The 26,823-nt window shown below is 46.0% G+C and overlaps 1 protein-coding gene across 3 annotated transcripts in view; it reads left to right on the forward strand.

Annotated features, from left to right (window-relative positions):
* Positions 1–26,823, forward strand: part of TEX9 (testis expressed 9) — a 414,747-nt gene that overhangs the window by 234,774 nt on the left and 153,150 nt on the right. The window contains exon 9 of one of the 3 annotated variants that reach the window (XM_086958350.1): positions 21,415–21,692. The exons of the other annotated variants lie outside the window; for them this stretch is intronic. Coding sequence (XP_086814476.1) covers positions 21,415–21,555 — 141 coding nt within the window. The 3' untranslated portion in view covers positions 21,556–21,692. Of the gene's footprint in view, positions 1–21,414; positions 21,693–26,823 lie in introns of those variants that run through there. 3 annotated transcript variants of the gene reach the window in all.

Here is a 26,823-nt window from a genome sequence, read left to right on the forward strand (position 1 = left end):
CCTGTTTTGAGGACTTCCTAGATGAGGTCTAACCACCACTCGCTAAAAGTTTATACATGAAGTTTAGGTATGGAATGTTTAAAATCAACACAACTTTAGCCAGGTGGTCGATGACAAGTGAAGCGAGAACTAATGAGTTATGCACACTGTGTCAAAATTGTACTATAGAGGATGAAAAAACACATCCTCTTTTTTCTGTCCAGCTTACGAGACAGCCAGGAAAAATGGATAAAGCCATTGTGCAACATTTCAGGAGTGCGATCATGCAGAGAGGCGTTCAGGATTATTAAGACGGATACTAGACAAGTGATCGTCTTTTGTGTTAGCAGATTTTTATTTGCAATAAGTTTTGTACGCAATAAGAAGGGCTTAAATTTATAAAAGTGATTTGAATCTAGCCTGTTACAGACACTCCTTAGGCGGAAGCCGGGAGGTACGATCGCCGTTTTTAAAGCACTGAAATTGAAAATCTGTTTTAAAATTACCTGTTGTTGCACGTTTCCTCGAGCCCTCCCCCCTCCTTAGAGCTGCTCTCACACACCGCGCAGCCGATCTTAACGCTTCCGCGGGCCTGTCAACAATTTGCCACCATCAATCAGGGAAGTGAAGCCAGGCCCACCGCCCTTAGGCCACGCCCCCCCGGAGACTATATAAGACGCGCTAATTCACAAGCCCGCATTAGCCTGTTACAGACACTCCTGAGTCGGAAGCTGGGCGGTACGATCGCCGTTTTTAAGCACTGAAATTGAAAATTTGTTTTAAAATTACCTGTTGTTGCACATTTCCTCGAGCACTCCCCCCCTCCTTAGAGCTTCTCTCACACACCGCGCAGCCGATCTTAACGCTGCCGCGGGCCTGTCAACAATTTACCGCCATCAATCAGGGAAGTGAGGCCACGCCCACCACCTTTAGGCCACGCCCCCTGGAGACTATATAAGACGCGCTAATTCACAAGCCCGCATTAGCCTGTTACAGACACTCCTGAGGCGGAAGCCGGGAGGTACGATCGCCATTTTTAAAGCACTGAAATTGAAAATCTGTTTTAAAATTACCTGTTGTTGCACATTTCCTCGAGCACTCCCCCCTCCTTAGAATTGCTCTCACACACCGCGCAGCCGATCTTAACGCTGCCGCGGGCCTGTCAACAATTTGCCACCATCAATCAGGGAAGTGAGGCCACGCCCACCGCCCTTAGGCCACGCCCCCCTGGAGACTATATAAACGTGCTAATTCACAAGCCCGCATTAGCCTGTTAAAGACACTCCTGAGGCGGAAGCCGGGAGGTACGATCGCCGTTTTTAAAGCACTGAAATTGAAAATCTGTTTTAAAATTACCTGTTGTTGGACATTTTCTCGAGCACTCCCCCCTCCTTAGAGTTGCTCTCACAACCCGCGCAGCCGATCTTAACGCTGCAGCGGGCCTGTCAACAATTTGCCGCCATCAATCAGGGAAGTGAGGCCAGGCCCACCGCCCTTAGGCCGCACCCCCCCCTGGAGACTATATAAGACGCGCTAATTCACAAGCCCGCATTAGCCTGTTACAGACACTCCTGAGGCGGAAGCCGGGAGGTACGATCGCCGTTTTTAAAGCACTGAAATTGAAAATCTGTTTTAAAATTACCTGTTGTTGCACATTTCCTCAAGCACTCCCCCCTCCTTAGAGCTGCTCTCACACACCGCGCAGCCGATCTTAACGCTGCCGCAGGCCTGTCAACAATTTGCCGCCATCAATCAGGCAAGTGAGACCACGCCCACCACCCTTAGGCCACGCCCACTGGAGAATATATAAGACGCGCTAATTCACAAGCCCGCATTAGCCTGTTACAGACACTCCTGAGTCGGAAGCTGGGCGGTACGATCGCCGTTTTTAAGCACTGAAATTGAAAATTTGTTTTAAAATTACCTGTTGTTGCACATTTCCTCGAGCACTCCCCCCCTCCTTAGAGCTGCTCTCACACACCGCGCAGCCGATCTTAACGCTGCCGCGGGCCTGTCAACAATTTCCCGCCATCAATCAGGGAAGTGAGGCCACGCCCACCGCCCTTAGGCCACGCCCCCCTGGAGACTATATCAGACGCGCTAATTCACAAGCCCACATTAGCCTGTTACAGACACTCCTGAGGCGGAAGCCGGGAGGTACGATCGCCATTTTTAAAGCACTGAAATTGAAAATCTGTTTTAAAATTACCTGTTGTTGCACATTTCCTCGAGCACTCCCCTCTCCTTATAGCTGCTCTCACACACCGCGCAGCCGATCTTAACGCTGCCGCGGGCCTGTCAACAATTTACCGCCATCAATCAGGGAAGTGAGGCCACGCCCACCGCCTTTAGGCCACGCCCCCTGGAGACTATTTAAGACGCGCTAATTCACAAGCCCGCATTAGTCTGTTACAGACACTCCTGAGGCGGAAGCCGGGAGGTACGATCGCCATTTTTAAAGCACTGAAATTGAAAATCTGTTTTAAAATTACCTGTTGTTGCACATTTCCTCGAGCACTCCCCCCTCCTTAGAATTGCTCTCACACACCGCGCAGCCGATCTTAACGCTGCCGCGGGCCTGTCAACAATTTGCCACCATCAATCAGGGAAGTGAGGCCACGCCCACCGCCCTTAGGCCACGCCCCCCTGGAGACTATATAAACGTGCTAATTCACAAGCCCGCATTAGCCTGTTAAAGACACTCCTGAGGCGGAAGCCGGGAGGTACGATCGCCGTTTTTAAAGCACTGAAATTGAAAATCTGTTTTAAAATTACCTGTTGTTGGACATTTTCTCGAGCACTCCCCCCTCCTTAGAGTTGCTCTCACAACCCGCGCAGCCGATCTTAACGCTGCAGCGGGAGTGTCAACAATTTGCCGCCATCAATCAGGGAAGTGAGGCCACGCCCACCGCCCTTAGGCCGCAGCCCCCCCTGGAGACTATATAAGACGCGCTAATTCACAAGCCCGCATTAGCCTGTTACAGACACTCCTGAGGCGGAAGCCGGGAGGTACGATCGCCGTTTTTAAAGCACTGAAATTGAAAATCTGTTTTAAAATTACCTGTTGTTGCACATTTCCTCGAGCACTCCCCCCTCCTTAGAGCTGCTCTCACACACCGCGCAGCCGATCTTAACGCTGCCGCAGGCCTGTCAACAATTTGCCGCCATCAATCAGGCAAGTGAGACCACGCCCACCACCCTTAGGCCACGCCCACTGGAGAATATATAAGACGCGCTAATTCACAAGCCCGCATTAGCCTGTTACAGACACTCCTGAGTCGGAAGCTGGGCGGTACGATCGCCGTTTTTAAGCACTGAAATTGAAAATTTGTTTTAAAATTACCTGTTGTTGCACATTTCCTCGAGCACTCCCCCCCCTCCTTAGAGCTGCTCTCACACACTGCGCAGCCGATCTTAACGCTGCCGCGGGCCTGTCAACAATTTCCCGCCATCAATCAGGGAAGTGAGGCCACGCCCACCGCCCTTAGGCCACGCCCCCCTGGAGACTATATCAGACGCGCTAATTCACAAGCCCGCATTAGCCTGTTACAGACACTCCTGAGGCGGAAGCCGGGAGGTACGATCGCCATTTTTAAAGCACTGAAATTGAAAATCTGTTTTAAAATTACCTGTTGTTGCACATTTCCTCGAGCACTCCCCTCTCCTTATAGCTGCTCTCACACACCGCGCAGCCGATCTTAACGCTGCCGCGGGCCTGTCAACAATTTACCGCCATCAATCAGGGAAGTGAGGCCACGCCCACCGCCTTTAGGCCACGCCCCCTGGAGACTATATAAGACGCGCTAATTCACAAGCCCGCATTAGCCTGTTACAGACACTCCTGAGGCGGAAGCCGGGAGGTACGATCGCCATTTTTAAAGCACTGAAATTGAAAATCTGTTTTAAAATTACCTGTTGTTGCACATTTCCTCGAGCACTCCTCCCTCCTTAGAATTGCTCTCACACACCGCGCAGCCGATCTTAACGCTGCCGCGGGCCTGTCAACAATTTGCCACCATCAATCAGGGAAGTGAGGCCACGCCCACCGCCCTTAGGCCACGCCCCCTGGAGACTATATAAACGTGCTAATTCACAAGCCCGCATTAGCCTGTTAAAGACACTCCTGAGGCGGAAGCCGGGAGGTACGATCACCGTTTTTAAAGCACTGAAATTGAAAATCTGTTTTAAAATTACCTGTTGTTGCACATTTCCTCGAGCACTCCCCCCTCCTTAGAGCTGCTCTCACACACCGCGCAGCCGATCTTAACGCTGCCGCGGGCCTGTCAACAATTTGCCGCCATCAAATAGGGAAGTGAGGCCACGCCCACCGCCCTTAGGCTACGCCCCCCTGGATACTATATAAGACGCGCTAATTCACAAGCCCGCATTAGCCTGATACAGACACTCCTGAGACGGAAGCCGGGAGGAACAATCGCCGTTTTTAAAGCACTGAAATTGAAAATCTGTTTTAAAATTACCTGTTGTTGCACATTTCCTCGAGCACTCCCCCCTCCTTAGAGCTGCTCTCACACACCGCGCAGCCGATCTTAACGCTGCCGCGGGCCTGTCAACAATTTGCCGCCATCAATCAGGGAAGTGAGGCCACGCCCACCGCCCTTAGGCTACGCCCCCCTGGATACTATATAAGACGCGCTAATTCACAAACCCGCATTAGCCTGATACAGACACTCCTGAGGCGGAAGCCCGGAGGTACAATCGCCGTTTTTAAAGCACTGAAATTGAAAATCTGTTTTAAAATTACCTGTTGTTGCACAGTTCCTCGAGCACTCCCCCCTCCTTAGAGCAGCTCTCACACACCGCGCAGCCGATCTTAATGCTGCCACGGGCCTGTCAACAATTTGCCGCCATCAATCAGGGAAGTGAGGCCACACCCACCGCCCTTAAGCGACGCCCCTTCCACTGTCCCCAAAAGGATGTGCCTCAGCCGAACGGGCAGCAGACACGCGCTGCGGGCGCGCCAAAGGTGCGCCAAAGGTAAGCTCGTCTGCGCCCGTCGCGCCAGTACGAGCCCAGGGCCCAGTCTCCCTGTTCCTCTCGTTTCATCCCCCATTACCTACTCAACAGACACTCTTCGGAAACTGGCAACAAGCACCCCGGACCTCTGTCTTCACTCAATTTCTCCCGATGAGCATCATAACAAATGCAATCACTGTGCATACAAACTCACTCCGCAATCATCCCCCAAAGTGAGGACAATCAAAATGGCTCTGCTCAACTGCAGATCACTCCCCAAGCACAGCACGGAAATAAACCTACTAATTCTGAATAACGACATTGAAGTGCTGTTCCTCAGGGAAACGTGGATCAATTCCGCATCCGACCCAGACATAGTCCAAGCCCTCCCTCCGGGCTATACAATTAAACATCTGGACAGACCGCAAGGATCAGGAGGCGGATTAGCAATAATCACCAAAGCCCACCTCACCTGCCATCTTAAGGACAGTCCAGCCCTTAACTGTGAAAACGCTCACTTTTCCCTACATCTCTCCCCGGAAAAAACTCTGTCGGGTCTACTCATATACCGACCCCCGGGACCTCTTGGATAGTTCCCTAACTCTCTGGTAGAGACTGCCACCTCCCTTGCCTGTTTATCTTCCAACTTTACAGTGCCAGGAGACCTCAACATCCACTTCGATGACCCAGGGAACAAAATAGCGGGAGACCTCAAAGAAGATCTCTCAGCACTCAGCCTCTCCCTGAAAAACCTCCTGCCCACTCATAAAAAGGGCCACCTTTTGGACCCTATCTTTTCAAATATCCAAGAACTCTCCACATCCTCTCCCCTACCCATCCCCTGGACAGATCACCACCTTATCTTCCTCAAAATCCCAATAGCCAGTCAAATCAGCACCAGCCTTCCACCCCAAGCGCATCCGCGCCCGTGGAACAAACTAAACACGGATGCCTGGACTCACCAGCTCATAGCCTCCACCCCTACCTTGAATCCGGATCCCTCACTAGCAGACATCCAATTCCGAGATTGGATAGAATCGTCTCTGGACGCGGATCTCCCCGTCAAACAGCTCCCTAGTAAGAGAAATTCGTACAAATCCCCCTGGTTCACTTCGGAACTACGAGATCTCCGAAAAAGATGCAAAAAACTGGAACGTCTCTGGAGAAAAGATTGGAACCCTAACAACAAAGAAACCTATAAATCGGCCATGAAGCAATATAAAACTCTCATCAAAAATACACAAGCCTCGTCCTACCAAGAGAAAATCATAGCTGCCTCGAACTCCTCCAGGGAGACCTACCGTATAGTAAAAAGTCTCATAAAAGTCCCTGAACCGCAGCCGGCCGCTGAACCCACCGGTGCCAGGTGTACCCAACTCGCTGAGTTCTTCTCAGCCAAAATTCTAAAAATCATAATGACTTTCCCCAATACCTATCCCCCAACCGACCTCCCAGCTGGACCCATCGACCCAGACGCACCAACTCTGAAAGCCTTCCTCCCCGTCTCCTCCGAGAGGCTATTGGACACTCTAAATCGTGTGACGAGTGGCCACCCGGATGACCCAGCCCCCATGAGCAAACTCAAACTAGTAGCCCCCACTATATGCCCCCCATCTCACGAGGCTGATAAATGCCTCTCTCTCCAGCGGGATAGTCCCCGCCAGCTGGAAAAGTGCAATAGTTCGGGCACTCATAAAGAAACCTCACCTAGACCCCTTGGACCCTTCAAACTTCAGACCCATCTCCCTCCTCCCAGGCATCAGCAAAGTAGCAGAGAGAATTGTAAATGAACAGCTCTCAACATTCCTAGAGACTAACAACCTCCTTCGCCACTCGCAGACAGGGTTCAGACCTGGACAGGGGACTAACACCGCCCTTCTGGCCGTAACAGAGGAGACAAGGTCCATTCTGGATGCAGGAGGATCAGTGGCAGTGATCCTCCTGGACCTGAGTGCCGCCTTCAACGCGGTGGACCACACCATCCTTCTCCCCCGCCTCCGAAAAACTGGCATTTCGGAGACTGCCCTGGCATGGCTAAAATCATTCTTGGTACACAGGACCTTCCAAGTGGCCGACAGCCACGGTCACTCTAAATCTCTCCCCCTGAACTGTGGAGTCCCTCAGGGCTCCTCCCTGAGCCCCACACTTTTGAATGTTTACATGGCCCCTTTGGACGACATCGCCTCTCCATTCGGCATAAAGGTGGTCATGTACGCCGACGACACACAACTAGTCGTCTCCGTCAACCAGGCTGATCAATCAATGGAGAACCTAGTCTCCTGCCTGCACAATATATCTATATGGATGAGCGACTCCAGGCTCAAACTCAACGGAGAGAAATCCGAAATCATGCTTCTAGGCGACCCAAACAAACTCCCCAAATCCCTTGCCTGGCCAGCTAGCATGGACACCCCCCATACCAAAACAAGATATTAAAAGCCTGGGCTTTTGGCTAGACCAGGACCTCAGCTTCAGAGCCCAAGCAAGAAATACAGCCGGCACCTGCTGTGGGCTCATGCGAGCAGCCCGTAAGATCCTTCCGCTTATCCCCCGCAGTCTAGGAAAATTCTGATTCAGGACCTCATCATATCAAGATTAGACTACGGAAACGCCCTATACCTGGGTGCACCTGTAGCTGTCATAAAAAAACTTCAGCACGCCCAGAACACTGCAGAAAGACTACTGACGGGAACGAAATCTAGATGCTCAGCCAAACCCTCCCTCAAGGCGCTTCACTGGCTTCCCATTCAAGAACGCATCTCCTTCAAAGCTTTGTGCATCTCCCATAAAATCTTACAAGGCAAAGGTCCACCAATACTGAGACCTCTCATCAAGCCTCACAAATCAACCCGACAGCTCAGGTCGGACACCCTGTTTCTGGCAAGCGTCCCCAGAATAAGGAAAGCTCGCACTGGCGGCCGCCGCTTTTCTTATAACGCTCCCAAGCTCTGGAACAGCCTCCCCTTCAACATTCACAAAGAAAACAATCTACTCTCATTCCGCAGACTGCTGAAAACCTGGTTGTTCCACCACTAATCCATCCCCAGGAGTACTGTCAAGCTGTTACGTCAGCGCTGGGACCCCCGAGGGTAGCTACGCGCTCTAGAAATCCTTATTCAAAATCAAATCAATCTAATGTGCTCTGCTCTACTCTGATTTTAATAATTGTTTTCTATATACTTATGAATTTTATAGCGAATAGCATTTTGGAAATGGTGAAAGTAAATTTTATATATGCCTTCTTAACTAAATTATAGATTTTATTTATGATTTCCTAGCCGCACCAACAGCATCTGTAAAATTATTTGTTCCTCTATATTCAATACGAATTATGTATTGTTATTTACAAAACAAATCATGTACTGTTGTTTTATGTATCTTTAATGGCTCAATTGTGCCGAAATAAAGATTATAAATGAAATGAAATAAACATCTTGTTTCTTCCTTATCCTTCAGTTTTATTGTTCACATAACCTGGTAATACAACTACCTGCTCTTTTTGTTAACCGGAATTTTGTAAAAGAATCTTTCTTAATTCACTATCTATATATTAATCAAGATTAAAATCATGTTATCAAAAACATTGTGTTACAAAAAAATATCCTAGTCTTGTCATTCAATCCAATTGGAAGATAAGTATTTATTTAACCTGTTGGTCATATTATGTTCTTTTTTTTTGTAAAGTCTCAACATCACCTCCACAAACCTGTTTTACCAATTCTAAAAGTGTGAACTTTTTGACATATATCCTTTTTTGAGCTTTTTTAATAGCATTCACATACAGGATATTTTCAATTCAACTGATTGCTATATATATATATATATATATATATATATCTATATATCATTCGAGATGCCCCAGAACACAAGGACGCCACTCCAGGAAAGATGATTGACAAATCCTTTATTGCTGAGCCACGGAAAATATCCCCGTGAGGGATATTAAATTGAGGTCCGGTTTCCGGGTTTTGCCAAACCTTCCCCCTCCCATGATTAAGGTGCAGGCAGCACCGAAACGCGTCGGGACTTCATACCAGTTGGGGCTGTTTTCCGTGGCTCAGCAATAAAGGATTTGTCAATCATCTTTCCTGGAGTGGCGTCCTTGTGTTCTGGGGCATCTCGAATGATATATATATATATATATATATATATAATAGCAAAAGATACAAGTAGCCATTTGCAAACCATACAACAATTATATAACACCCATAATTCCCACCGTCTTTCGTAGCTTCCATGTAGCAATCAAGTCATGTTCTATACACAATATAAAACTGGTATACATTTGAACAATAAGGCTGATGGTCAATCAACATAGTTGTTGTCAGACTAGGGTATGTTGTGAGCAGCTTACCTCCTCCAGTCCCTTCTGCCTCCCCAAGTCCTTCACTCGATCTATCCCAGGTTGAGTGTAGGTTGAGTGTAGTGCAGGGTCCATCAGATCTTGTAACATTACCACATAGGCGAGAAGCGCATCAGGCAATTTTCATCATTCCTAGTCTTTCTCATGTGTTCTTCTTCTACCCCTGCACTCTCTCTCAAATTTCCCTCCCATTTCTCCCAGGTTGGAGATTTGCTGCTCATCCAGTGAATTACAATGTGTTGTTTTGCTACCATGAGTCCAACACCGTAAATCTCCTGTTAAGTTTTCGTTTGGAATTCTTGGGCAATAAGCCCAGGGGACATTTATTAATCCTCAGTGGGGTATCCCAGCCAGTGACGCAGTTAAGCTGCGCTAGAACATCTGCTCAATATGTCACCACTAATGAGCAGTATTACCATATGTAAGAAATCAGCCTCAGGGGCCGCACGTTTAGGCCATCGTGGTCACGTATATTATAAAGTGCAGTCTCTTAAGGGACAGAGAAGTCGTATGTATGAGGTTAAATTGAATTTGTTTAAACCTTGCACACATTGATACCCTAAGGGCTTCTTCATGAATATGTAGCCAATCTCTAGAGAACAGGGGTTCATCAGTAAGGTTTGCCATTTCTCCTCCACCCACAGCAGTTTGACACGTCTGTCTGCCCTTAGTGCTCGGTACAGGTGGTTCACACATCTACAACCACCTGCCATAGATAACATATTAACTAACATGTGGGTATATTCAGGAGCCTCCGGAAATGTAAGTCATAGCTACTGAGCCATTGCTGCAATCTTTGCATATTGAAGGCACTGTCCCAGGCCCAGAGCAAATGTCTCCATTTCATCTTGTAGCGTTCTGCATCTATCCTCAGAGTAAAGATCAGATAACATCAAATAGCCCCCTTTATGCAATTTCACTATAGACATCAGTTGTGCAACTTGAGGAAAATGATGTACATTCAGATGCTCCTGTTGTTTTGCCAATTGGAATGTTCTCTCCCACAGTCTGACCATCTCATGGATCAAATGAGGAAATGTATGTGGGAAGTTCCTATCTCGCATCAGTAATGTTCTTAGCTAATGTCCATCGTGGTTGCCTGCTAATAAGGACCTTTCCCAGTTGGACTAAGTATCCAGCCATTGTATGACATGTTTGAGCTGTGTTGCCAAATAATACAATTTAGGATCAGGGACCTCCAGTTCCTCTCGAGCCCACTCCCTTCGCAGTGTATCAAGCCCAACCCCATATTGTTTGCCGTTCCATAAAAGCTCTACCAGGAGTGAGTCCAGTTCTCTAAAAACTCTCCAGGGTAGCTCATAGAGTATCCCTTGCATTACACATAAACATCTTGGCAACACTGCCTTCTTAATCAGGGTGATTTTGCCCATCAAGGACAGCCTCTTGGTGTGCCAAAATTGAATGGAGCGAGGTAGTCCCTCTATCACCTGTCCCATATTCATCTCATACAAGCGCTTTTCCTCATGTGTTATATAAATCCCAAAAATGTTTACCTTGTCTATTGTCTAGGGTAGGTCAACATGTGAAATCGGATCTAGTGGACCCAGGTGGAATAGAAGGGATTTTGTTTGTTAATCCAGAGACCAGAGGCCTCCCAGAACTCGTCAGTTCACTCAACATCAGCGGGACCGAAGCACCCAGTCATCTCAAATATATCATAGCGTTGTCTGCATATAGAGAAAGTAGATGCTCAGTTGCGCCAATCCTTATAACCCAGCCCGACAGTGCCTGTTTCTACCGGCAACATTGCTATTGCAAAAAGCAAGGGAGATAGGGGGCTGCCCTGTTTAGTGTCGCATTGCAATTCCATAGCTGCAGAGACATGATGCCCTGCGGGTACTCTGGCCTGTGGGTTCGTATACAACAGTTCAACTAGTTAATAAAAAGTGACCCCAGATCCCTTTTGTGGAGTACCTGCCAAACATATTCGCATCTCACAAAGTCAAAATCTTGTTCCACGTCTTAAAAGGTCAGGGCGTTTTCATCTTCCATCAACCCCGAAGACCTCATAGCATGGGCTATTTATTTGAGGTTTGTAACCCGACTGATTATCATGTATTAATTGAGGAAGAAAGGGTAGAAGTCTAGCTGGCAATGTGTGACTAAGGAGATTGAGAACTATATTTAACATTGAGAGGGATCTATAGGAGCCAATCTCAGTGGGGTCTTTGCCAGGCTTGGGTACAACTGCTATTAAAGCCTCCCTCATCGACTGCTGTAATTCCCATTCTCCAAGGGGTCCGTAAAAACCATTAACAGCCTATCTGCCAAGATATGTGTCAATTGCTATTGAAATTCAGCCGGAAAGCCATCTGATCCCGTTGATTTGGCAGGCTTACTCAGCAGGGCACCCAGGATCTCATGGTCCTCCGAGATTAGACACGGAAGCAGGATACCTCCCGAGTATAACAATATGACTTGGGTTTTCTCATCAGTCTGCTGTTCTGCATGAACTCCCTCCCCTTGCAAATGCATCATTAATGGCCCTCTGCGTGTACACCAGGTCACCTCTACTATTCCTTACCTCTAAGACTGGCTGAATGTGATTGTCTAATCTAATCCGAGGGACCAAACAGGTACGATTCCAACTAGAGGAACATGGGGAACGCTCAACCAGGCGCAAGAACTACAGGTGGTAAAGACGTCAGGTTCACCTGTTATCAACTTGTCATCTCAACAATTTAATGAAGATGAACTTAAGGTTTTGAGTAAAGGTTTGTCCTTTGTACCAACGACTCCTCCCAACTTTTTCAACACCGCAAAATAAGACTTCGTTTCTTTTTTAAGAACAGACCACCACCTAAGAATACATCAGTAACTGGATTCAGGGTACCATCCACCTTCGTACCACCAACAAGTACAATGAGCCACCGCATACTGGCGTATGAAAACATCATAACTACGGAAGTCAAGAAGATCTTGAGTGAGAAGACGTATGTACAATATAATATTCGCAAGACGGAGAGAAGAGCCCTAGAAACTTTGAAGTCCAATCAAAATGTCGTGGTGAAACCCGCTGACAAGGGGGGAGCAATCATAATCCAGGATGTCGCAAAATACAAGGACGAGATTTTGCGACAATTAACAGATGGCGTCAGCTACAAGAGGTTGACATCCGATCCCACGAAAGACTTGGCAGCTGAGATCCAGAGGATAACGCAGGAAGGAGTGCAACAGGGGTTCTTAACGGATCATGAATATCAATACTTGAACACAAGCCACCCCGGATACCTACCATATACACCTTACCTAAGGTGCATAAAGACATGCACAACCCACCTGGAAGACCCATCGTGAGTGGTTGTGGATCGATTCTGGAGCCTTTATGTCGGTATGTGGACTTCTTTCTTAAACCTTTAGCTGAGGCGACTCCCACATACCTGAGAGATACTACTCACACTATATCGTTGGTAGATGGAAAACCATTCAATCCGGAAGAGGATATATTGGTAACTTGCGACATTGTTTCGCTATATACGAGTATTCCTCAGGAAGAGGCCCTGATGGTGGCCACCAGAGCTTTGGACAGCCGCGAAGCTCCTGTCCAAGTTCCTACCTCCTTCATAATTCTGTTATTAAAGATCGCTATGATGAGGAACTTCTTCATGTTCCAGAGTGTTTTTTACCTACAGACGAAGGGCGTGGCAATGGGGGCAGCCTTTGCCCCAGACCTGGCGATTCTGTTTATGTCATTCTACGAGGATACTTTTGTAACGTGTGACCACAACCCTTTCCGTCACCACATACAATTATGGGTACGCTACATCGACGATGTGCTGATGATCTGGAAGGGTAGTAATAACGAACTTGAAAGTTTCCATTCTTGGCTGAACCGACAGACTCCAGACATCCAATTCACGATACAAGCCAGCAACAGTAAAATTGACTTCCTAGATATCACCATCATGGTAGAGAATGGCGCGCTATTCACCACTCTGTTTAGGAAAGCATCCGAACGCAATTCACTATTGCAGTACTCAAGCCATGACCCTCGCAGCCTTCGAGACAACTTACCTTACGGACAGTTCCTCAGAGTCCGAAGGAATTGTAGTAAAAAGGAGGACTACATGCAACAATCCCAAACTATGATGGAACGCCTAATAGAAAGAGGCTACCCTAAACGGTTAATCAAACGCTCCAGAAAGAGGGCATGGTTCTGCCACCGGGAAACCCTGCTGGAACCAAAAGCACGTTTGTGCCAATCGGAAAACGCCTGATCTGCGTGACAACGTTTTCAACCAAGAGCCTTGCCATAAAAAAGACTATCAATAAACATTGGGGACTTGTTGCTGATGAATTGGAAGTCAACAACGTACCTATGCATGCTTTCAAAAAAGCAAGGAATGTTAAAGACTATGTGGTCTCATCCTTCCTAGAGTGCCCACCTGAACCAACCTTGGCCTCATGTTGGAACCAGTCACCGGTTGTTGGACATTTTAGATGCGGAAAGTGCAAAGCTTGTCCATCAACCATCCAATCGAAAGACTTTACCTTTAAAAACCATCATCACATTCACAAGAGTCACACTAATTGCAACACCAAGAACGTGATTTATGGCATAATTTGCCCATGTGACCTCATCTATGTAGGCCAGACGCAACAACGGGTCAAAGCAAGATTTCTATCCCACTGTAGCAGAATTAGATGTAGGGTACCAGGGGCACCCCTTGTTGAACACTGTGAAAAATTTAATCATTCACCTGAGACACTAAAATGGGTGGTTCTGGAGCCGGTACAACTAGGCCCAAGGGGAGGTGACTTATCCAGTCTCCTTAACTTGAGAGAAATGAAGTGGATTCATATATTTAACTCAGTAGAGGAGGGTTTAAATGAATCAGAAAGCAGTTTCTCCCAACTCGCTATTCTGTGATCGTATATGACACTCACTCCTCAGTTTACTGAACCAATACACCCCCCATGTTCAGACTTGACTAGCTGGTATGTTGTGGAAATCTAACCCATTTGTCAATCTAGTCTCTTTAAGAAAAATGCCTAAATGGTAGGTCTATATACCACAGGTTATGTGCTCAAAATTATCATTGTGCTATGGAAAGGAGTCTACACCATCCTATGAGAGAGGTGCACTCCAGTCCCTTGATACCACAGACCCCTGCCGGGTTTATATTGTTTATCCAAATTTAAACTAGATCTGATGCTTTACAACAAGTAAATTGAACGTCTTCATGATGTGTAAATAATTATCCTGTGTACCAAAATGTTTTCATGAATATCAATGTGATGGGCATGTTTCACAATATAAGTGGCAATTCCCATGAGAAATCATGAGTCTGTATTGATCTCAATAGGTTAGTCCTTCTTTTATTTTATGTCGGAATTGTGCATTTTTGTGTATATGTTTTTGTGTAAATGTATATAAACAATGCTATTTGCCAAATGCTCCCTCGGGCTTTCTCCCCAATACATGCCCTGAATTTACATAGAATTCAATTCGTGCCGACTTGCAGCAGTTTCCAATGGATAGTCTTTTCTCGACCTCCATGTCAATCTCGATCGGAGCTCCGCCCCCATAGTATCGAGCAGGAAGTAAACCGGGAGACACTGCATTGAGCTGCACTCGTGTACCTGCGGATTTCCTCCGTCTCCTTTGCTGTACCCTTGTCAGGTAAACGACCCGATGCTACCTGAATTAGCCTAATAATTCAAGTTTACCCTGAATCCAATGCTGAGAATAGCTCTTTGTACCCGTAGGCGCCCCACACCGTCTAGCATGAAGTGGACGCGGTAACAATGCTGGGAGTTGCACGCATTTATCCAAGGATTTCCCTCGTCTTTTTCACTGAACTCCTTTAAGGTAATTTGACGAATTGCCTCCTGATTCAACAAATGAGTTTGAATTTATCCCTAACTCAATGTTTAGAAAACGCGATCTCTTTTTCCATTCCCAGGCGCTCGAGTCAGACTGACAATTTCCCGTGTCCTCTCATTGCAGGTAAAATGTCCGATGTTACTTAGCCCTATGCTCCTACTTAAGTGTATCCAACAGCCAATGTTTAGATATTTACTTTCCCCTTTTTTAATAACATCCTTAGACGCTCGAGTCAGACTGACGCGCTCCCCGCTAAAACCACAGAGGAATGGTGGTGAGTCCTTTTTACTGGATTAAATCTGACTGGCCCGGTGTTCCATTATAGACGAGCAGCATTTTTATCTAGTGAATTTACCTATGGGTACATTAATGAGAATAGCGATTTAAGGTCCCTCTAATTCTATGTTTCTTTTACATAGGTACAATACGATTTGGCCAAAAAATTAAAAAACAGCGCAAGTGTCTTTTAAAAAATCTATATAAAATAACTGATTCCATTCGGTCTGCAGGATGACTGCATACTAGGGGTAAGCTCCCTTTCTTTTGATACGCCCTTAACCTCTAAATGATGGGACTCTTTTGTTTAAAACTTTTCTCTTTTTTGATCCCCAGCGCCTAATTACTCGGTCGTTTTCTAACCAACCCACGGAATAGTTTCAAATAGTGAACATTGGTATTTACAGCATAGTGGTAAGCCTAGTCATGTAACTCTACCCATCTGGAATTCAGATCATTTTACGTATCTTAGGGTCTGATAATAATGCCTTTCTATGAAATTTAAGGTGTCGGGATGAACCATCAAGACGAACCTTGGTCAACTTATCAGAAGTTTTGAGGGACCTCATTACCTCTAGGTAAGAGTTTTATGAAATTGTGTTGTCTGTGTGGATAATCACCATATAATCAATCCCCACAGGAGGGTGAGCCGAATTGACCTATTTTTTGTTTTTCCCCCTTTTTTTTAAAAATAAAAAAAATTTTAAGAAAAGGATTTGCCAAATTTAGTCTTCTGTATTTCATAACTCTTTCTTGCTAGAAATAATGATGTTTGTGATTAAGACCCTTGACAGCACGGTTTTTAAATGTATCTCTGCCCCCCAATTTCCCGCCCTCCTTGTAATAATTAACAGGATGGGTGTGTACTAATAGTTTTCTTTGTAACTACCCCCCAGGAGGTGGCCCACCCACAACCCTTCTGTCCTGAAGAAGACCCGCCTCGTAAGGACAATTTCCCTACACACAGTTCGGGTCGAAACGTCGACAAGACAATATAACTACGACCAATCTCCTACCCCAACAAGACCCTATCGGCTGAAGCGGAGTTTGGTTCGGTGTTAAAAAAATGTTGGACTCTTTATTAGAGCCTTATACTGTGGCCCTTTGGTTATAGGGACCACGCCTACTCGCTTTCCGAAATTGGGATTAAAACTTGTCACAGAATGAATTGTAATACCCTTTGACCCTACCCTTCACACATCCTTCACTTTTTTTCCCTCCCCTCCCCGTTGTGTATGTGGGCACGTGTATCTAATATCCATTTGAAATGTATTTAATTGAGTATAATATGAATTTCAACCAGTAAAAGGTACTCATGCAAATCTGAATAAATTTTTTTTGCATTGAATAACTTTGTATTTTGAATTCATCAGATGTTCTAAGTATATGTGACAATCTGTGTTTCTGTCTGGGACCCCTTCCCTTTATAACGATATCTACCCAGGTCCCCTAGACTTTATTGGGTTTGACCCTGTTCTTCGTAATCTAATCTAATCCGGCATGTCAGAATGCGCCCAACTTATCTCTCTCCGACCAGCACCCCTAACATATTTGTCGAATCTGTCCCATAGCTCCCCAACCCTCTGCCTCTGAGTGTTCCAGTCCATTATAACAGTCTGATCTGAGGGAAGTGTTTTTTCAGTTTCAGTAATACACGCTCCTGTCTTGACAAGGTGTCTTCCAGTGTACGTCATATTCCAACCCCAGCAGATATACACACGCATCTAAGAATCACCTTAATGGCGCCCACTCAAAAAGCCCTGCTGTCTGCGGTTTTCCACTTATGGTAATCGCACAGTGTTTTGAAAAATCGGCGAGGTAAATGCGTCTCTGTTGAGTCTCCAAAGTGGTACTCTGGGTAGTGGTCTATTGAGTATATATGTAACTAGTCTGAGAAATAGCGGGCCATGTACTGTGCTCCTGAGACTCTGTGCGTTGCGGTCATATGTATAAAAATAATCTAGACTGCTGTAGGTGTCGGTCACCGGAGTGTGGCAGGAATATGTATATGTGACTGGTATTTTATTGTTGCCAAATGTCTACCAGACCACGACTACTCTGCGCCTTTCGTAATGCCGCTACAATTCTGGGTGCAGTGTCTATGCGGGGTAGGGACCTATCAATATTACCATTTAAAACACAATTAAAGTCTCCCGCCATTACAAGTTCCACCTCACGAGAGAGTCGCACTTTCCCCAACTTGGCACCTAAAAAAGACTCCTCATCAGCATTTGGGGCATATACATTCAATAAACATAAATTGTGTGTATCAAGCATACCTTCCACCATTGCATAACTGCACCTCAGTATCTACATGTGTTCTTGCAGGTTTAAAGAACTCTGAGTGCCACCCATATTAATGATTATCCTGAATAAGTAGCATACATTTATCCTTGCCATACAGTACATATTTAATACAATCCCCCCCATAGATGGGTTTCCTGGAGGAATGCAATCGATACCCCTTACCGCCGTAGATATTCATAGATGTTATTGGGTTTGACATAAGTATTCAGTCCACAGACATTCCAGGTTAGTAATTTATATTCAGTCCCCTCATCGGGGAACCACCCAATGCGGAGTGTTAGATCAATCTACAGCAGGATTGCCTATGTTTCTCTAACATGGAAGTCTCCCCTCCCCCCTTCAAACAACATTCTTAAAAAACTCGGCAATCACACAGTCCTGTAACATCCCTCCCATACTCCCAGCTCAACAGCAAGCAAGAAGACTGTGAACACTGCCCCAGTCTCCCTCCCTAACCCTGCTATCTCTACAAATAGCCCAACAGTTTCTCTGTGTGTTTCATCTGACCAGTTCACCAGAACTACAGCCCATCGAGAGTCTCCAACAGGGTCTCAGCAAAGTGCCCATGTGTGGTGACTGGACTATCCTGCTCAAATGACAGTACTTAACCTATGATCTATCTCTTTGGTCACCGAAAAATTATAAGTATACCAGAATGTGAAGTTATCAATTCGGTCTCATTGGGCCATCCTACATTGCCCACCAATTTGTATTTTTCTTTTACCTGCCCCCATGGATTGACCCATGTCAATACCTCCCACTCCTTTGAGTCCTCAGGACGTTTGCATTTCAATTGTCTGAGTTTCTTGTACCGAAGTCAGTGGCGAGAAGGGATTCACCACTCCAGGAAATCCCCCTCTGCTCACAGAGTCCCATCTTCTCCAACCAATTTACACCCTCCATCTGTCCTTCCGGGGTATGCATCTTCCTCGTTGGAGACCACCTGTTGTGGGTTGAGCGCCGTTGTCTCCTCCGCCGTTGTTCACTCCATGGTTGGTTTAGATTTGACCACCCAAGGCATCCATCCAATCCATTACCTCATGTGGATACTCATAGAAATTTACTTTTCTGTCATGTTGGACCCTGAGCCTCTCCAGAAACATTAGGCTATACTTGATAGTTTGATCACGCATTCTGCGTTTGACCCTCATGAAGTTGTTGCAAAGATCTGGGACTTTAACGGTATAGTCAGGGTAGATTTGAATCTGCTTCTGTTCGTAGTGGGGTGGGTCATGAACTTGCACATATTGTAGGATTGCATCCCTATAATTAAACATTTGTGCTATGAGCGCTCGGGGGCACTCCCGGTTGGGGGCAGGGCTCAACGCATGATTGACTTTTCGACTGTAAGGAATTAAGAAAGGCGGACAGGGGCAAGTGCAGTAACAATCCAGTCCTCTAGGAATAGTTCAGCCGAGGGGCCCTCTGCTTTCACAAGGAATCCGTGAAATCACAGATTGTTTCTCTGTGAGCGCCCTTTGACATTTCGGAGTTGTCCCTTTATTTGCGCCGCTTTAACTTGGACAGCCTCCACGGTTGCCTGCACTGTCTGGACACTCTCACGCAGTGCTACAGCTCCCCCCTCTGTATTTGTGACATTCTAAAGAACCCCACAATGATTGATGCACAAATGATTAATGTTATCTAACTCTTCATATCCTATCCTCTTAAAATAACTGCCTATGTCAGGTAACTGCCAGGACGAGGCATCATGGGATGTGGAAACCACAACACTCATAAAGGGACCGGATATCTTTAAACTGGCTGCTATTTCGCCCATTATTTTGATATGTTGAACAGTATTTTGTAGTGTAGGTGCTGCAATGCAGTTTTAGTAAGAGGATCCTCATTTGTAAACGGACTGCAATTTGGAATCCTTGCTTCTGATAGGCGTTTGAGGGTATTCCACTATCAAATCGAATCAGATTAAACTTTATTCAGTTTCACATAGCTAAAACCATAAAAGTTGCAAAACATCTAAAATACAGTAAAAACATTATTTCATGAAATAACAAGCCAGATAAAATATAGTAAGAATCCATTGCACAACCTCCCATATTAGTCTCTATCAATAAAGTACACAGTGCCGAGTCCAGCGGTATCCCCCCTTCAATATTACTGCCCTACAAGGGTATCCTGATCCTCATAGACCTTTATCTCAAAGGTCAAACATTGGTTAAATAGCTATTTATCCAAACAGGCCCTAGTTCTCCCAGTAGATTTTAGATAGCCTACAATAAAATATATACAATCCGCCTTCAACAGTTGGGAGTACAGGAGAGCTGGGCGGGCCTGATTAAAGTTCATCTTCTTTAGAATAGGGACTAAAAAGTACCTTAGAGGTACCGCGTGAAAATTACAAAACAGCATAAAATGTTGCAGATCCTTTGGAGACCCTCCGTCGCAGCCCCAGAGAGCTAACAATTGACCTCTACTGCACCCTCTTGGACTGGCAAGCAGGAAGTGAAAAAGATCCAGGCGGAGCCTGGTCAATAAAAACGCTCATAAATGGATAAGGACCCCAGGAGATAAGGCTCGGCAGATGGAGTAGTTTTGAGCATTAAAAATGTGCAGACCCTGGGTTTCCTCAATTCCCGCTCATCCCTTTCTATTTTCCTTAAACTATTAAACGATTCCCTAATTGTCTCCACGTCCTTTTTTACAATAGATTTGGGATTTGGAATATAAATCAGGGCGCCCTAACTCTTCAAGGCTGCTTTTAATATATATAAGCCATGGTATTCGGAATGCATTGTCAAGAGACATGCATTCTTTTAAAATCAAGTGGCAAAGAGTTAGTTCTTTATTCAGCCTACATTTAAGCCAAAACACAAGGAGGCACAGAGCCAGAATATCACTTAAAAAGGGCACCCCCAGTTCCTTGTGGACCACCAAATTAGACAGACCTCGCGGAACACACAACAGGCACTTCAAGAAAGTGTTTTCCACCACCTGTAGTGAGTCTGCCGCAGTATGCCCTCAAAATTCGCTTCCGTAACTGGTTATAGCTACACTTTTTGCTTGGTAGACTTTCAGCATGGCTGCGATTGGTCTCTTACCTAGTTGAGAAGCAAAATTAAAAATGGCCGCGTTCACCCGGGCCAGATCCCCCTTTTTCCTAAGAATTAGTGGTCCCCATTTTATTTGATCATCCAATAAAACACCTAAGTAAGAAAAAACGTCTGTGCGGGGGACTTTGGCAGGGTCTACTCTAAATTGGAAACTTATTTTGGGGCGAGTCCCCACCTGCATTATGTAGGATTTCGAGTTGTTAATTGATAGTTCTCGTTCAGACATAAAGTTTGTAAAGGCGTTTAACAGATTGGAGACCTCTAGCAGTTCTACATAAAAGAACTACGTTATCCACATATAGTAGGACTGGAAGACCATGTCGCCCTATGTACTGGTAATCAACCCCCTTAGCTATTAGGGCTATTAGGGCCTTTCCTAGTATTTAAATTGCGTCTACACTCAAGGTGGAGATGATTATGCCTCCCTTCTTTTTACAGTGTCTTAACTAATATTTTGCCCCTGCCTTTTTGGAGCTGTTTGGCCCTACACAGTACCATGTTGGCCAAGGTAATTTCGCTTGGCTTTTCCTCCTTGTAAATTTAATTGATTTCCTTGTTAACCCGACATTGATCAGCATCATTCTTAATTGTTCTAGGTTGCCTGGCTCCTTTCACCACCCCCCTACACATCACCCTGTCCTGAGGAAGACCCCGCTCTAAGGTTACATCGATACCTACTAGCAATTGGGGTCGAAACATCAACTTTTTTCCGTACTACAACCAGCCTGCACTACTAAAATTGTGGACATTACTTGCAGTACATTAGGCATGGTCTTGTTAGAATGATTATTGAACATTGGGTGTTCTTCTAACATTTTGGCTCCTTTGACGCCAGGAAGGAATTCGTGTTGTGATTTTAATGATCTTGCTCTTTTGTCACAATTGCGAAAATTCTGCACAAACCTTACCTTTCACTTGCACGCTATCTCTCTTCACATCTAGGGGCACTATTGACATTTGATCAGATTTTCAATGTATATCCAAGGAGTTATGCAATAACACAGTGTGATTAAATACCAGTGTGTTCATTATACTTTTCTCTGTGTATTTGTATTTCAATTTAATTTGCCCTACAGCCAAATAATTGTTTACTGGGACCCCTCTCTTCTATGTGCCATATTGCACCCAGGCCCCATTGACTGTCATAGATATACCCTTTTACTGTAACATTGGAAGGTGCGAAGCAACTGCTACACACTTTTGGTAGGGTCTAAGGCTGTGTGCGAATTGGGCGAAAACGTGCTTGTTCCCTGTGGTACAGTCTGGGGCGGGTCCTTCCCAGGTTGCAGGCATTCGTTGGGAGCCCAGATGCTTTCCCTATCTCGGCACTAACATCTATCACAGCCCCGAGGACTTGTTGGAGGGTAATATGGGTAAGGCCGTACTGGGCCTTAGGAGCAGTTTTTTGTGTTTTGGAGCACATTGCCGCGCTCGGTGGCGGGCTGGGTGGCACTCCTGAAAATGGTAGCGATCCCACGATTATTGTACTATTTTCAGACGTTGCCGATTTGGGAGCCGGGTTCCACTTTTAAGCTGCTCCGCTCCATGACTGGGGGATTTATATGGGGTTCTGGCAGACGGAGGGTTGCACTGTTCACGATGATTCCCCCAAGAGCCGACGGGAGGTTGGCAGTGTCGGAGTTCGAGTTGTACTATCTAGGGGCTCAGCTACAGTGGCTTACTCAGGCGGTAGCTCCGGAGTTTTGGGGTCCGAATGGTCCTGAGGGCCGATGGCTTCCGCGCCATATCTTCTCATTCATAGTACTTCAACAACAGCTTTGTCTCGAACTGCTTACCAGCGAGGAGCGGACACTGAGACTGTGCAGTAATCTGAGTCAGCGCTGGGCTGGGTTCGCCCGTCCGTATGCTCCAGAGAATATTCGCCTGGGCATGTGTACTGCCCTCCCACACGGGGGGGATTGGACAGCGATGGCCGAATTGGAGGACTTAGGAGTGCAGGTACTGGGAGATCTGTACGAAGACAGAGCCTTATTGCCATTTCAGACCTTGCAAGACAGATATGGCCTCCCTCAGTGGGATTATTTATTGCATTCAGCCCTAGTTTCAGCAATGCAACGGTATTGGAAAGTGGGATTGTCCGATCCACAATGGCATATCAGTACTTGGTGATGGCTGCAGGAACCGTTAAGGCTATTACATGTCTTTATAGGCGCATACTGACTGAGGGGTTGAAACCACTGCGGGAGCTGCAGGGGAAATGGGAGGCGGACCTAGGCAAGGAGATTCCAGAGAAGGCATGGACCTAGTTAATCAGACGGGCATGGAAAAGCACAAGGAACTCCCGATTTAAATTGAAACACTTTTACATTCTGCACAGGGCATATCTAACGCCTGATAAGATGAATCAATATTTTAGGACGGTCTCTGCTCAGTGTCCACGCTGCAGTCGGGAAAGGGCTAATTTTTAGCATATGATGTGGGGGTGTCCGCAACTGGGGAAATATTGGGAGGAAGAGGTGGGTTTGCTTTGTGGAGTCACAGATCGTAATATGGAACCTGACCAGGGAACTTGTTTATTGCATTGGTTCCCACATACCTCTAAAACGAAGGTTACGAGTAAGTTATAGAATTAGGGCTGGTATTAGCAAAGAGGGAGATCACTGCGCACTGGAAATCGGTAAGAGGGCCCAAACTGGGGAGGTGGAAGGCAGAACTATTTAAAGGGGCGTAGAGCAAAGGTGTGCTTAGGCTTCAACAGGCTATGCTGACTAACCATGAAAAATCACTGGAGGCAGCAAGGGCATGGGAGGCGTTGGTGATTGCAGTGCAGGCTCCTGAGACTGATTCAGAGGATGGTTCGCTTTTGGAAGTCCCAGTGGGTTCATCGGGCTCTGCAGGGGGGGTGGAGTATCACTGCGTGTATTACCGGAATGTTTATCGGACATCACCTATAATGTGGTAACCTGTACTGTATTGATATTGCTGAGACAACCATGGCCGAAGGGTTAGAAGTCCTGATGTTGTTGTGTTACGCCTGGTTAGGGCACACCGTTGGGGGGGGGGGGGGGGGGGGGGGGCAGGGGGGTAATGTCTGTACTAGAAATAGTGGTGATTATTGATTGCTAGCCGGTGCCACCTTCTAGTTAAACTAAGGAAAGCACAACTGGGCAAGGGACGTAAGGATCATATGTTAGCTATCAAGTTACTCCTAAAGCTGCTGGACTTACACGGAGGGGCAAGAGGAGCGGCAGGAATATGTAAAGGAAATGTGCAGTGATGTACAAACTGCCGGATGTTACTTGGAAAACAATTAAAAACATTTTTTTAATTGACTGCAGTTGTGCTAGCTGTGTTAACCTTCAGGATCTTGTTTTGTCCCTTGTAGATGTTGAGGCCAAGTTGTGCTGATGTGGCTGCCACATTGTCTGTATATTATGATCCATACGAGTCTGTATAAGAACAGAGACCTATGATACGAGTGCTTGTAGACATAATCAAAGATCTGAGACATATGATGGTTGATTACTATACCCATTTTCCAACCGGCTCTAAACCATCATCTGTGCCACGTCAGCGAGTCTCTACTCCAGCACAATCTGCACCACAAGCATTTTAAGACAAAGGTCACCACCCTCATCAAACTCCAGAACAAGTACAACAGTTCCTAAAAGTACCTCAACCTCCCATCTAGGTAGGTGTTGATGACCAATATAAGTATGTTTTAAGAAGGAGAAATACTTACCTGGGGGAGATGAATAGGACAATTCCATCCTACCGGTGCCAATTCCCCGCTAGATGACTTTGGAGATTTCATTTATTGATGCTTAGAGTGGCCAAATGATCTGACCTTCCAGTGTATTGAAGGAATCTGGCTATTTTATGTATGACTTTGAGCAAACAGCTAAGAAGTCAGTCAGCTCAATTCCTCTTGTAGAACACATCTTGCAAAAGGAAAGAAAGTGTATGTAAACACCAGCTACGATAGCCGCAGTGGTACCTATCCACGGATAGATAAAAAGGTTAACATTCCAGATAAATCACCAATGTGCCTCCTAGGTCACCCTAAGGTGAATTCCGTCATAACGTACGTGACTCAGAGAAGATCCAGAAATCCGATGGCACCCTGCACAGCCCTACCAGGCCAAAAAGGCTAGAGAATGGATATGGCTAAGAAAGATTTTCCTCTTTGGCTGCTGTAGCCATAAGAGTGGAGAATGCATTGGCAATTATTGGCAAGTTTGACTAACAAATGTGGTCAGACATAGCCCCATGTCTATAAATGCTGCCGCAGGACAAAAACAAGAGGTGAAAGCTGTCCTCCATGAGAGTGAAAAAGCTTCTGCTGCACTAATCAATTTCACAACAGATGTGTAAAACATAGGGTGCTGGCAACTAGCCAGAGCATAAGTGTTAAGTGCTCAAGTATGGTTAAAAGCTACCTCATTCATACCAGAAGTCCAAATAGAATCTAGGACATGTTTTTCTATGGCGAATGGTTGTTTAGAAAACGTATAGATGATGCGCTACTACAGAAACTGCCTTACCACTCCGAGCTTTACAGCAGCTTAGACCTCAGTCCTTTCGTGGACAGTCAAACTTCCATCATACTGAGAATCATTTTAGAGTTAAAGGTACTCACAATATCAACCTCAACAATACTGCAAAGACTATGCAACACACCAGTATTCCTATAAAGAACAGCAGCAACCCTATTCAAGGCAACCACAAAAGTGTATACCTCAGCAGTCATTACAGCTGGGTCCCTCCCCCCCCAGCTCTAGACGTACCAGGGCGCGTCATCTTAGACATAACACCCACTCTCGGCCTCTGTGATGCCTAGAGGACATGACACCCGAGACTTCGTCAATTTACACCTACCTCCGCAGCCTACCGTACTCACTCGTGGATAGACTTGATATTTTTTTACCCACCCCGATTGCCAAGTGCTTTCTCAAGTTCGAATACTACCTGGTGGGATTTCAGACCATTCCTTTCTACTCCTTCATCTCGGACCCCCAAGTCCTGCCAATGCCCAATGTGGTGTCTTAATGCCTGGTATCTCCAGGATAGGGCCTTCATTTAAACACTTAGCGCTGAACTCCAAGCTTATTTCTGCAGCAATGAGAGATCGGTTGTGAAGGTTGACACCCTGTGGGCTATTAGCATGGCAGCTATATGTGGCTTTGCAAGGTGGGTATTAGGGCACAGGAGTGTGCTCGCATCTTCCATATTAGCAAATTCGAAGCACGTGCCCTTAGCTTGGAACAACACCCCACATCTGATCCCAAGGACATAATCTCCTGACAACTGGGTCTCCTTCACGAAGAAATCAGTCATCACTCCCTCAGGGCAGCCAAATATTTTTGGTAGCCCACAGCAGCCAGGATCTATGCCTGGGGAGACAAAAATGGGAAGCAGTTATATTAGTTGTCATCCCATCAGCAGGTGAATAGAGTCACACCTGAAATTACCGATGAATGACGTCACCTATGTCACACTTTCAGAAATTGCACAAGTGTTTGCCCACTATTATCAATACCTAGAAATGGCTCCTGCAGGGAGGGGAGGCATGTATTTTCCTGGGCACTTCCTTGATGCCGCCCCTGTCCCTTGCTTGTCTCCTGCTGAAACTTGCATGATTGATGAACCCTTTACAGCAGAGGAGGTTGGGGAAGATTTGTCTGGATTTACTTAGGGGAAAACTCCCAGACCAGATGGCTTCCCTAAGGAATATTATACTACATTCCGTGAGACACTAACTCCCTACCTTCTGTCACTTAACAAGGAAGTATGTCACACTGGCGCCTTTCCTCCAGAACATGATTTGGCTACTATCATAGTGATCCTTAAAACACAACCTCCCTCCAAATCATGCACTGACTACCTTCCAATATCTCTCTTTAAAGGATAAATCAAAATCTTTGCCACTATGCTAGCTACTCGTCTCAAGCACGTCCTCTCTACGCTGATCCACCCCGATCAATGTATCTTTATGCCGACCCATAGCATGATATTTACAACAAGGGGTGGTGAGGGACAGAGTC

The sequence above is a fragment of the Lissotriton vulgaris genome, chromosome 2_1 (genome assembly GCF_964263255.1).
Source record: "Lissotriton vulgaris chromosome 2_1, aLisVul1.2, whole genome shotgun sequence".
Classification (NCBI taxonomy): domain Eukaryota; kingdom Metazoa; phylum Chordata; class Amphibia; order Caudata; family Salamandridae; genus Lissotriton; species Lissotriton vulgaris.